The sequence below is a fragment of the Aphelocoma coerulescens genome, chromosome 3, assembly GCF_041296385.1.
Source record: "Aphelocoma coerulescens isolate FSJ_1873_10779 chromosome 3, UR_Acoe_1.0, whole genome shotgun sequence".
Classification (NCBI taxonomy): Eukaryota; Metazoa; Chordata; class Aves; order Passeriformes; family Corvidae; genus Aphelocoma; species Aphelocoma coerulescens.
Window position 1 is genome coordinate 11654280 of NC_091016.1, and position 13591 is coordinate 11667870.

The following is a 13591-nucleotide window of genomic DNA, read 5'->3' on the forward strand; positions in this document are numbered from 1 at the left end:
GTGGATGGATCTCTGCATCCCCCATGGATCCCCATGGACTGCAGGGGCACAGCTGCTTCACCATGGTCACCCCCATGGTGAGGAATCTCGACTCTGGCACCTGGAGCACCTCCTCCCCCTGCTTCTCCATGAGACCTTGGTGTCTCCATGTTGTTTCCCGCACATGTTCTCACCTCCTCCTCTTCTGTGGCTAGGAAAAAACCTGTGCCCCTCTTTGCTTTGATTTTCTTCTTAAATATGTTATCACAGAAGCATTACCATCATCTCTAATTGGCCCAGCCTTGGCCAGCAGCATGTCCATCTTCAGAGACATCAGGGATTGGCTCTGCTGGACATGGTGGAAGCTTCCAGCAGCTTCTCACGGAAGCCACCTCTGTGGCCTCCCCCACTACCAAAACCCAGGCCATGCAAAACCAACATAATCTTTTACATGACAGTTTTCAGTACCAACTTTTCTTTCTCAGCCTGAATTTATCACACTGGCAACAGTGGTCTCAGGAAATGCCTTGTGAGACTGTGTTGAGTGTTGTGACACCATTGGGGAATCACCAGTTAACGTTATTAACGAAAAACCTTGTCCTCTGCAGAAATCGTATACCAGAATCATGTGCATACGCCTCCTGCATATACCCCTTGGATGTAGAGCCCTTAGACTACTACCGCACCAGCCCTTGCTGCAGTGGGGCAGGGTACTGGGACAGTCATTGAGGCGCTAGATCCATCCCTGAACTTCCACTCTGCCCAAGGACTGGTTTTGTTCTTTATTCAGTGACTCCCAGCCAACAGCTACAAAGCACTGCCTTGCACAGCACATGTAAATCCCACTGTTTCACAATGCTACTGGTGTTTTCTGAGAATCGCTTGACACATACAGCACAATTCCTTGGAGCACAGGAGATGAGCTGCTGTACAGAAGCTCACACTGAGCATGCAGTGTTCACTGAAAAACCTTGGAGTTATCAAGGTTCTGATGCCAACTTGCCTTGAGTCAATGTGGAGAGAGAGTTCTGCAGCAGATGAGGTTTTGGCCTAAAGGAATATAAATATCTGGATATCATATTGCTTGATTAGCTCACTAGATAACTTCATGTGAGACAGCTGAACCAAGTCTTAAAGAGATCATGAACATTCTGAATGCAAAACTCCCTTTAGTATATCATCTTTTCTTCAGGGACATTTAAGGTTTATGTGGCCCATTTTAGGGATCTTTTTGACATGGTTCTCATGTACACACTCAGTTTCCTTTGTCTCTCTCTCCATACTTACTGTATTTATATTTTTTGTGACAGAATTTAACAGATGAACTTGGTTCTGATTTCCTCATTGTTCATCTGGTTGCACCCTTTCAGGAGATTAAAAATCCCTTAATGTATTTTCACCAATTACACTGGCTGTTCAAAACAAAGCCAAGCGAAGTATTTACTGTGAAATTCTTAACGCTCTGTGCAGACATTGGGGACTTTCTGATCTTCAAGTTTTCTGGAAGGAATGCCACAGACATCTTTTACCCCAGACATATTTTATATCCACAGGTTTCTTTCCTTACCTTCTTTTTCCAGAGCTAAGTGCCCACCAGCTCACAAGATGTGAATGTGCATCGGTGGCATACCGTTTAAGTTTTCTGCGAACCTCCTACACTCTTCATGACATCTGACAGCCTTTGATGGTCTCATCTGCTAGGGACTATGTAATGTATCCCAACTATGCACCTTGGAAAATGTCAGCTAAGTGAATAAGTCTGGAGGTGAAGAAGAGGAGAGGTCATGTGCCACACATTTCCTTTCCTTCTGGAGAACTGCTCTCTCAGGCGTGAGTGCTTCAGAGCAGTGAGAAGGCAGCATTAACAAAGGACGCCAAGTCTTTAAGGATTCACTGCCACTTTTCTGCTCTGAGTAATTCCTTGAGAGGGCAAGGAAAGCTGTGAGGGGTCCTCTGATTTATGGCTATTCACTGTGTGACCCTCCTTCTTCTGGAGCTACTGCAGCTGCAGTCCTAAAGACAATAGCCGGAGAGAGACACACAGAGAAAGGTCCCTGGGAAAGCACACCACCCTCCTTCCTCCCCCTCCTTTCCAGTGGGAGGTTTGTATTTTGCTTCTGTGTCACATCAGGTGCAGGCAGCTGCTGCTCAGCACAGGCAAAACCCAAAGGGCAAGGGCAGACTGGGGTTTATATATTCCATGTTCAAGCTTGCTAACAAAGCCACTCTGCCAATTCCATGCATTCAGAGGGCTTAAGGCAGAGGAACCCCAAAAGGGCTGTGCTCTATTGTCTCCAGATCGCACTGCCTCTTTAAAATCAGAAATGCATGGACAGCGTCAAGGTGCCTCCCACTGAGCAAAGGCTTTAGATGCAGGCACAGAGACAGCGGAGCCATCCTCCACTGAGCACAGGGCAAACCTGAGTGGGAGGGAAATGAGCGCTCAGTGGAGTCCTTGGGCTACTTCCAGTTATCCTTTCTCTCCTCCAGTAAGAGCAAGACATGTGCAGAGGAGAAACCTGGTGTCTCTCCGCAGGGTGCCTGAGACCTCCAAGAAGATGAGACCAACTGCAGGTATGCTTTGCCGATAGTGTTATGTCAGTTTGTGGATGGTTGTGTTGTCTGTATTTATTTTATAGCTCTCTTGGTATTTAGCAGTGAAATCTGACACAGATACTGCCCCTTGCTTTGGCCAACAGACTTTGCATCCAAGTGTTTATTTAGCACTTCTCTTAAATGAATGTTTACCTTTCCAGGCAGCTGTGGAGATGTCTCCTAAAGCAGTCCCTTGTCAGAACTGTTTAGTTTCAGGCTTTGGCTTTCTGTTACTCTGTTCTGCAATGCTCAGTTTGAAAAACAATGTGGTGACCGAAGTTGTAAAACAGAGTTTCTGTCAGATATTTGTTAAGTGTCAGTATATCAGGGTCTGAGGGTGGTTCCAGGGAAAGAAGGGAGCAAAAGCTCCACGACGCAGATTATCCTTTGTAGCCAAGACCGCTATTGTTCAGTAGCGTTTGACACCCTGAGGACTTACTGTTGGAGGGCAGAAAAAGCAGTAATGCCCCCCAGTCCTCTGCTGGGATGAGGTAGGACTGTCCTGACAACCAGTAGTCTGACGTGAAGATTCCTAGATAGACCATGGGAAGATGCCCTCTGAGCATTTTGATACAGAGAAGCAAAAATAAGGAGTAGATGAGATTTTTTTTTCCCCTCTGTGTGGGAAAAAATTAATACTTTTTTAATATATGGTACAACTGGCAGTACAAAGAGGGGAGCCTGCTCCTCCCCAGCATCAAAAATTCAAGGCACTCTGTCTTGCTTATGGAAGATTTTCCCTTTCACCTTAAGAGCCTGTCTGTAGAAACACTTTCCCTGTGAATGGCAGATTTGCCTTCACAGCTAAGCTCTACAAGCTTGTTCATGGGACAAAATTAATGTCTCTGCAAATTGGCAGAGCTTCACCTGTTTGACAGAAGTGATAATGGATTATGCTGGCAGAAAATTTTGTCCTGTATTTAATTAACGGGTGCTGAAAGTGAAGTGCTGGCTTTAGCATTTTCTTGGGTCTTTGCAACTCTTACTTCATTAAGAAATGTATTTAGAAGCAAGGACATCAGTTCTCTTTTCGTTCTCCTCTACCAAATCACTCTGAAACAACCAGAATAAAGAACAAACTTTGTCCAAAAGCACATCAGATGCTTTACAGCACACTGAGTTGTCATTTTAGTGCCTTTTACCTTGCACAACAATGACAGCACCGTGGACTTGCAGGCCAGTGGATTTTACATTCCTTCTTTATTTTCATTTCACTGCCTGATGAAAATTTCATTGTTGGTAAATAAAAATGCTGGTGTAACAACCAATGCATGAAGCAAGTCAAGGCATTTATTTTGTGAGAACAGAAGCATCCCTTCACAGGGTATTTCTTCCTTCCATGCACATGCAGCAACAGAGCTGCGGGGCAATAAGGTGGCTATTGTTTTCCTTCAAGGTCAGTACTTTTGCTGTCATTTCCTTTCAAGAAACATTTTCCACTTTTTGTTCCCACAGAAGGAGATAAGTGAGGCTGTTGTCCTATAATCTTCCGGGGACAAAGACAAGATTACTCACTGCTCAAAAGGAAGCTTTGGGTGAGGTCTCTCGCCTCCCACTCTCGTGCCCTGTCACACTGCGCTATTCTAACACAACGCCAAGGGCCAGCCAAGCTGCACATGCCAAAAGAAGACAGACATGGCCACGGAGCAAACTGAACGCAACCTAAATGCTACCGTCCGCCTCAACTTTGCTGCAATCTACAACCTCCATGATGGGGATTTCACCTCTTTGCGAAACTTCTCTTTCCCTTTCACTTACAGTGATTATGACCTGCCACTGGACAGTGAGGATGACATGACCAAAACCTGCACCTTCTTTGCAGCCAGGATTGGGATCGGGGTTGCTCTGGTTGGCATCATGCTGGTCTGTGGCATTGGCAACTTCATCTTCATTGCTGCTCTCGCTCGCTACAAGAAGCTGCGAAACCTAACCAACCTACTGATTGCCAACCTGGCCATCTCAGACTTCATCGTGGCCATCGTGTGCTGCCCCTTTGAGATGGACTACTACGTGGTGCGGCAACTGTCCTGGGAGCACGGCCATGTCCTCTGTGCCTCAGTCAACTACCTACGAACCGTCTCCCTCTACGTTTCGACCAATGCTCTCCTGGCTCTAGCTGTTGACAGGTAAGTGGGATGCTACAACTGCACAAAGATGTGGCCACAGCTTCCAAGGTTCTAAAACATGTCCTCAAGTGCCACATCCACACTTTTTGTAAACTATTCCCTGGGCAGCTTGTTTCGATGCCTGACCATTCTTTCAGTGAAGAAATTCTTTCCAAGTGTGCTGGAGTCCTGAGAGACTGCCTGCCTCTTACTCCAGGAATTTTAACAATATAATTTAATTGTATCCTTTCTCATGCTTCTTCTCTCAGCCTCATGCACCATGGACTGACAGGCAAAGGCACTGAGGATCAGCCTTGTGCTGACATAAGTCTGACATGACTGACTCACAGAAGGCCAGAGAGCTGCTCAGTAAACTCTTTACAGAAAGGCCATCATTGCAAGCCCTCTTTCATGTACAAACATAATACACATCTCTGTAGACCCTTTGCATATATATATGTGATTCCCACTCCTCCTTCCTCTTCTTTCCCCCAATTTCTCTCATGTGCCATTTCAAACTTTAGTATAGTGTTGCAGTTTTCAGTCCCAGATGCAAAAGTCAGCTCAGGAGTAGTTAACCTTGCAGAAAGGTGTACAGATACAGCTTGTGTGGGGCTGATTCAGCAGTTCCTGTTGTCAACAGAAGTCTGTGAAAAGACTCTGGAGAAGTTCAGAGATGTTTTGCCTAGCGTGGGCAAGGGAACGATCAGCTCCTACGAAACAAATCCTGAACAAGCATCTAACAGAATATCCTTTCAACAGCAGCTGAGGACTTGGGGTAGAGCTTCTGAACACTACCACGTATGCACTACCATTTTCTATCAGTTTTTCAGTTCCTACAAGGTTTTCTTGGAAAGCTCTGCTAGTGCATCCCAGACTGATGAAGTAACATGGGTCATGGCGCCCTTATGTCTGCTAAGAAATCAGATTTATAGCATATCTTCCCACATATCTTTAAAAACAAGCCTGGCAAAGATTAACCACTGAAGCTTGTTGTAAGAACACACTGTTATAGTTTCATTGCTTTCCTTTTTTCTTGCAAGCTTTTGACTTGGTAAACAGAGAGAAACATCATTGTTTAACAATCACCTATTCCATGCTGGTCATGTCATATGGATTGTTGACTTCTGTCTCAGAACAGGCTTTTAACAAAAGTCTTCCCATGTTTAGATAATTTTAAAAAAATCAGCCATGAAAAGCAGGTAAGTCTGTCCCACTGAGGGTTTCCTTTACAGAGGGCTCTCTTTCTTCTTCCTTCATGTCTATTCACATGAAAAAATAGGAATTTCAGGTTTTTAAGGCCACACCTACACTAGAAAAAATACCATATCTGAAGAGGAAGAGCATGTGATAAGGGTCCAATGTCCACACTGCAAATATTTAGCTGGGTCCCCTGGACGAACACCCATGGGCACTTGGGTGTGTTTTATGTACACTTTTGGAGCACATCTTCCCGGACAGTTTCATCTGAATTCATTCACAAACTGCAGGACCACTCTACGGTAACAGCCTTCGTGTGGTAAGCAATGACGATCAGGAAATCCACCACAAAAGCTCCCTCCTGACTCTCTTGGACAGACTGATCCCATCCAGTCAAATGTTCTGCTGAGCAGATATGCTCAGATATATGTATATAAATACATACACATACATTATGCCACAACATGCTTCCCCAGGATCCAATCTAAAAATGTTCACCTATCTGCTCCACAATGAGGCTGACTCGTTCTGAATTTACCCTGCACTATTAAGAGCCATGAACAATTTATCTGCTTCCAGTATCTGGCTGATGAAAAGCGCTGCTGACTTTTTAACTTTAGAATGAATATCTCTTATGGATGCTATTCTATGTATTGAATATATAGAGATGGAATAGATTCCAAAGGAATGAGAAATTCCACTTTTTGAAGCAATTCTTTAGGTTAAATATGGTTGTACTGGGACCTCTGATAAAAATCTCCTCCTAGCAGGAACACCACAACCTTGCAGCTTTATAGTCCTAAGCAGTACAAATACCTAACTCGAGTTTTCTGCTTTGCCATATTACTTAATACTGTATATTTAAGATGAATAAGCAATAGTTACCTCCAGAATACACACAAAAAAGGTTTGTATGGGCAGAAAATAGATATACACTCCTCTAAGGTGTGTATCTATAAAATAGATACATATTCTGTTGGTGGCTCAAAATCATGTTTACCTGTAACCATACATTAGCATTGTCTTCAGGTCTTTGGTTTTCTTATTTCTGTGGTTATTCCATGGGGTGCACTGTGATGTATATTTGACCTCTTTGTAAAAAGAGCTATTTAAGTAGCTCTCTGTCTAAGGAAAACATTTTCCTGCTTCTACATGTTTGTCTTTTCTTTCCTGGACCTGACTAGATGCATAATGCTGCATTTTTCAAACTCCCGCTCCTGTCAGAAAGGAGAAGGTGTGATAAAAAATTATAACTAACTCAGTTCCAGGCTGCTACTTCACAAAATGTTCTTACAGATGATTATGTTCTTACAGACGAATATGTTCAGGCTCTCCCCTCAGGAGTGACAGCAATTTCCTCCTGCCCAATTCTGTTTGCTTGTAGTCAGTGTGTTCTGACTAACAGTGTTCTCAGACTTCATTTTGAATGTATTTTTCTGTTCTAGGTATCTGGCCATTGTTCACCCACTGAAACCACGCATGAATTATCAAACCGCAGTCTTTCTCATTGCCTTGGTCTGGATCGTCTCCATACTTGTAGCTATTCCATCTGCATACTTTGCTACTGAAACTGTGCTATTTAAAATTAAAAACCAGGAGAAAATTTTCTGTGGCCAAATTTGGCCAGTTGACCAGCAGATGTACTATAAATCATACTTCCTCTTAATCTTTGGCATTCAATTTGTAGCACCTGTGATTACCATGACCTTGTGCTATGCCAGGATCTCTCAGGAGCTTTGGTTTAAAACCGTCCCAGGATTTCAGACAGAACAAATCAGAAAGAGGCTTCGGTGCAGAAGGAAAACTGTTATGGTACTGATGTGCATCCTGACTGCCTATGTTCTCTGCTGGGCACCTTTCTATGGCTTCACAATTGTCCGCGACTTCTTCCCCACCATCTTTGTGAAAGAGAAACATTATCTTACTGCCTTTTACATAGTTGAGTGCATCGCCATGAGTAACAGCATGATAAACACCATGTGTTTTGTAACCGTGAAAAACAACACCATGAAGTACTTCAAGAAGATCATGCTGCTCAGATGGAGGTCAACATATAAGGGAAGCAAATCTAGCACAGATTTGGACCTGAGAACAAGTGCAATGCCAATCACAGAGGAAGTAGACTGCATAAAACTACAATAAATTTTCTGCAGTTCTAATCTCACCTTTTTTGGAGAGGGGGTAAAGAGGAAATATTACCTTCTCAGAAGCTTCTCCCTTGTCTGTGGGAATACCCACCACTGTTGAGAGCCCTCAAGAAGCAGCCTACTTTGCAATCCCACCAGAACTCTTCTCACTGGACTGCTGGATATTCCCCCAACTTGAACTGATGCTGTGCTTCAGTTCACACAGCTGTAAATTTGGGATGTAGACGCTTAGAGTTGTTTAAGAAGAACAAAGAAGTCTATGAATGTATTAGAGCATATTACAATGATGGAAAATTTGAGTGCTGACCCTAGCAGTGATGCTTCCTTGTTTCTTAAGAGAAACCTCTAAACCCCTTTGAACTTATGACTTGTATATTTAAGCTACTTGGTGTCCTTTTCTTTCTGCTCAGAAGAGAAAGGATGGCAAAAAAGCCCATTTTGCTTCCTGTCTCTCTTTAACCTCTCAGTTTAGCCCTCATGATGAAGCTTCTTGAAGTCTACAGACCACCAGCTTTCTATTGTCCAGTGTGCAGCATGCTCTTCTGAAAGGCACATGCTCTGAAAGCTAAAATCTGCTTCACAGTCTAGTGAAAACCTCAAGTCTCTTCCTGTGACACCTTGTTTAAGAATGCTTTATCAATATTCCACTCTTTAGTTTGATGGAGAGTGTTACTCTGTTATGTATTTGGTAATGCCACAGATGCATATAAAAGGGACCTCTTCCCTCACCTCCAGGCACCCTACAGCCAGCTTCTGCTGCCTTGAGATGCTGAGCTCATCACAGAATCAATCGCAAAATTGTAGAAGTTGGGAATAACATCTCCACATTGTCTAGCCCACCCCTCTGCACACATTGCCCAGGATTGTGTCCAGCTGGGCTTTGACTGACTCCAGGGAACGCTGACAGTCTCCCTGGATCACCAGTGTCAGTGTTCAACAGCTCTCACACAGTGAAAAAGTGTTTTCTTACGTTCAAATGGAATTTCATGTGTTTTAGCTTGCTTGTCAGTGGGATCCATATAAAACTACAGCGTGGCGGTGGGAAAAAACCGACCAGATATCATACCAAGTCTGTGTGCACCTTCACAATAAAGGACAAATGAAGCCAAAATACCAAGGAGATCCTGAGGTGATCCATCTTTCTGGGAGAAAGACAGGCTTAGGCTTCAGTGAGCCAGCCTCTGGCTGAGTTGAGTAGCTTGTTGTCTGCTCAGACATGAGGCAACAACTCTAGATGAATTCTGCACTTCCTTCTGCAGTGCTTCTTTTACTGTTCTGATTTAGTGCAACTCCAGTTTGGATGTTTCTTAACTGATAATTGTGACAAGGCAGGTGACAGTAACAGTAATACCTACTCATTTCAACTACACATATCATGGACTTCTGTGTATGGAAATCAAATCTTTTCTATTGTGATGACAAATGCTTCCTGTTTTAAAGTATGTGGTTGTGCCTACTTTTGGAGTAAATGGTTTTGGTAAATAACTTGTCTGATCGTGAATTTAAAGTGAACAGCAAATCCCGCCAATAAAACAGTAAACATGGCCTCAGTATCAGCATTCTGAATTATTTTTTGTCCTTTTCCCTTAGCCATCACTTTCTTACCCAACTGAGTAATGTGAATGATCCCATTCCTGCTGAAGAAAAATTGACCAATTAAATTTAAGGGCAAAAGGATATTCAAATCCATTAAAGTGCTCAAAACCTCTCATCATTAGCTGCTCTTAAATATATGTTGGAGAGTATTTCATCATTTGCTGTTAGGCAAAACAATTACTGAAATCATCCTTCAAAATGTCAGTTTTGAACAGGGCTACATTTGTTTTCCAGCTTGCCACAGAAATTTAAAAAAACAGAGAGCTTAAGTATCAGAAAGCTTAATCTTGTAATCTTGCCTGAAATTTTATGGTTCCTTCTGAAACTATGCTCCCATATTTATCTCCTGAAACCTGCCCTAGTTATTGGAGATTAGCTAGCAATACTACCTGTTATTAGAGTGTGTTGATACTCCTTCCACCTGTTTTCCCTACATGATTTTGGTGCAACAAAGTTAACTGATAATTTCCACACTAGGGAAATCCATCTATGGGTGAGTTAATAAAAAAATCCTTCAACCTCCACCAAGAAATACAGTACTAAGCAAAATCTGGGGGAAAGGATTGCTTTAAAACTCAGGAAATCACTCTGAGAGCTTCAGGAGAGCTCTTCTGGTCTGGCCTGACCACTGTTCTCACCCCCGTAGCCTGCCAAAAGTATCAAAGCAGCATCCTCCACAGCCCCTGCTGAGTTTAGGTTTTGGGATTGCTGTATTTTTGACATTTTGAGGTCTTCCCACCAGCAAGTGGTGTTGCTGCCTGAACCCCTGGATAGGGCAGGAGAAGTCACGCTTTGCCCTCAACTGCATTTGTTGTGAGTAGCATCCACAGAGCATCCACTGAGGAAGAGTGACGGTTCTGTTCCCCGATCCAAGCACGAAGCAATTACATTACCCTTAGCCTGCACCAACTCCAAACAGCCCAAAACAGGACACTTTCAGAGACAGTATTTGGTCCCAAACTCCCAAACTGAGCTCCAGCAAGCAGAGGCCCAGGGCCTTACATAGGGACCTAAAGTCACTTAAATACTGTGAATACTCCCAAAGTGTGCAGGCAGTGGGAACAGGCTGTGACCCCAGTGGCTCCCTCATGCAGAGGAGAGCAGGCAGGGCACAGTCTGAGGGAGAGGACCAGATCCCACATTCCCTAGGACTTAAGTAAGGTGTGCAGGGAAGAAAAGAACAGAAAGACTTCTTTGTACCCACACAGCTTACTAAAGGACAATATTTAGAGAGGGAATTGAATATGGACTGCACCTATCTGGAGCTCTGCTTGCAAGAGCCATGCGTAAACAGAGAAAGACAAGCACAAGCTGTCTCAGAGGAGAATCAGGCCTTTCCAGCACAACTCCTGCCTACTGGAAAGCGGAAAAACTCCAGCAAGACCTCTGTGGACAGCAGCTACCTACTGTTAGCTCTAGGGGAACAGCTGCAATAAGGGATCCATCATGCAAGAATTGTGGGATGTGTCATGGATGAGGAGTGGGTGGGAGTGAGGCATCCTCCTGAGAGCCTTTGGCAGCAGTTAGATAACCACGCAGTGAATCAACCAGATGCCACCATGTCTTGGTTGTGGATAGCTCCAATTTTTACTGGCAAATGCAAAACTGTGGTGCTACCACACCAGATCACTGCTTAGCTGTCCTCCTGTAGCACAGCTCCAAAACCATAGGCTCACTTCCTTCTACAGCAGCTTCTCCAAGGACAACTTGAGGGTAAAATCCAGTCTCTGCTCCTTCATACTGAAAAACATAAACCCAGGTGCACCTGGAAGCTAAAATAGTGACTCCAAATGGCTAAGAGAGCAGTAAGAGAAGAAAAACAGCTATTGTCAGCAACAGGCACTGAGAAAACAAAGGCTGTGTCATTAAAGCAATTGTCTCTCTACAAAAGAGGGATGACCTGCAAGATCCCAGGCCAGCGTACATCAAAGTAGCCAGCACAGAAAATTTCCTTGAAGACTGACTGACTCATTTCAGGAGCCAAGACTTTGCTGTGGTCCTTCTTCTCTGAGCCTCTCCTGTGGCAACAGCACCCTCCAGCTGCTGCCCATGCAGCACAGCATCACGGAAAACTGCATCAGCTCATGTCAAACACCTTGGGAATGATGTCATGCAGATAATCCCAGGATTCCCATTACTCCAACAAGTAGCAACAGATGCTTCAGCTTTTGACAGCTGGGTACCCAGGCACTTATCCAATGCTTGTAGTGTCTGCATTCTCCCTCTCCGTGTTGGCAGGGCTGTGAATCGTCCCAAACCGGGCCAGGAGATGCTTCAGAGACAGAGTCAGAGAAGTGGGTATTTGCTTTATTCAGTGCACCAGGTGTGGGGGAATCGCTCCTCCAAACACACACTCACACAGCACTTCCTACAACACAATATTATGGGTAAAATTCATGAATAGTCATCACATTCCTTGGGATAGGAGTGATTATACAAATTAGTTCTTGGAAGTCATTAATACCATTAGCATATGTGTCACACATGCGTGGTGTGTCCAGGTGGTTGCACTGAGGAAGGCTCCTCTTCTTCCTCAGGGGTCTTTCTGATGAAAATCAGTAGTCTTCATCACAATGCACTTTTCACCTTTCTTTCTGGGGCATGCATAGTCCTTTGTAGAATGATTCAGCGGTTTCTGTGCTGGTCTCAAGTAAATTCTTGTTCCTCTTATTTTGACAAGATTAAGGTGAAACCTGCTTCTTAGGTTTTGTGATCAACATTTGCTGTCTCCCAATAGTTAATTGTGCTTACATGAGTTAACTATTGATCAGTCTTATCAGCTGTGACACCTGTTGGGTGCTTGGGCTGTTCCCCTTCCAAATACTGTGTACTACCTGTGGGGGAAACCACACACCATTGAGCAGAAGAAAGCATAATTGAGGCAGGATGGACGCTTGTCCCTCAGACTCACAGAGATCTCTCATCCACTCTATTAGGATCCTGTCTTACAGGCTGCACCATAACACATATTGCCAGGAAAAGCCCTAAATCACAGAATCACAGACTCAATTAGGTTGGAAAAGACCTCTGAGATCCTTGAGTCCAGCCTTTGGCCAAATACCACCATATCAATAGACCATGGCATCGAGTGCCAGTCTTTCCTTAAACACTTCCAGAGACAGTGACTCCACTACCTCCATTCCAATGTCTAACCATCCTGTCTGTGAAGGAAATTCCTCTTATGTTCAACCTGAACCTCCCTTGGTGCAGCTTAAGACTATGTCCTCTTGTCCTGCTCCTGGGAGAAGAGACTAACCTCCACCTGACTACAACCTTGTTTCAGGCCATTGTAGAGAGTGAGAAGGTCACCCCTGCACCCCATCTTCTCCAGGCTAAACACAACCAGCTCCCTCAAAACCACCAATGAGGCAGGAATTCCTGCCGCTTCAAAAGTGACCTTCAAAATGCCAACCAGAACAAAAGAACATGGTACAAATCCCAGTATAAAAACCACCAAAAAATGATGGATACTAAGAAACATCCCTGAGCACAAAGTTGCTCAAAGCATAAAGTCACCTTCTGCAAAACCAAGTGACAGAAAACACTAAGATGGTAACATTTCCTGGAAAAAGGTATCCCTCAGCTACAAAGGAGCATCAAAACTCCATGAAAACTCCTCTACCTGCTCATCTGTTGATTCAAGAAGAAAAAAATGTGCAAGCTAACACATGTAAGGCAATCACAGGAAGCAGGTTGAGGTAAAGCAATAGAATCTGGGCACATAGCACTCTGGAAGAGCCAGGGGTAATGCACTGCTCCAGGATGGCTCTGTAAAGTGCTCCAACATATGCCAGGCACTGTAGAAATCAAGAAAAAAGCCACAGGGTGAAACGCCCCTAGGAAAGGTGGAAGCTTCTCAAGAAGCCAAATGGGAAAGCACTCCAAAAAACCAAACAGGTATGAAGAACTCCTCCGGGGCCATGTGGTGACACTCTCCAAAAAATACCAGGTGAGAAGGAAACCGGAAGA

At 44.1% G+C, this 13591-nt stretch overlaps 1 protein-coding gene across 2 annotated transcripts; it reads left to right on the forward strand.

Annotated features, from left to right (window-relative positions):
* Positions 1-2194: 2194 nt before the first annotated feature.
* On the forward strand, positions 2195-9564 carry PROKR1 (prokineticin receptor 1). Of its 2 annotated transcripts, XM_069009038.1 has the most exons (4): positions 2195-2553; positions 4030-4109; positions 4335-4700; positions 7325-9564. In XM_069009038.1, the coding sequence occupies exons 3-4, from the start codon at positions 4369-4371 to the stop codon at positions 8019-8021; spliced, it is 1029 nt and encodes a 342-aa protein (XP_068865139.1). In that variant the 5' UTR covers positions 2195-2553; positions 4030-4109; positions 4335-4368; the 3' UTR covers positions 8022-9564. The 2 variants fall into 2 exon arrangements, with proteins under 2 accessions (XP_068865139.1, XP_068865138.1); XM_069009037.1 differs by having other exon boundaries at positions 4030-4700.
* The last annotated feature ends 4027 nt before the right edge of the window (positions 9565-13591 follow it).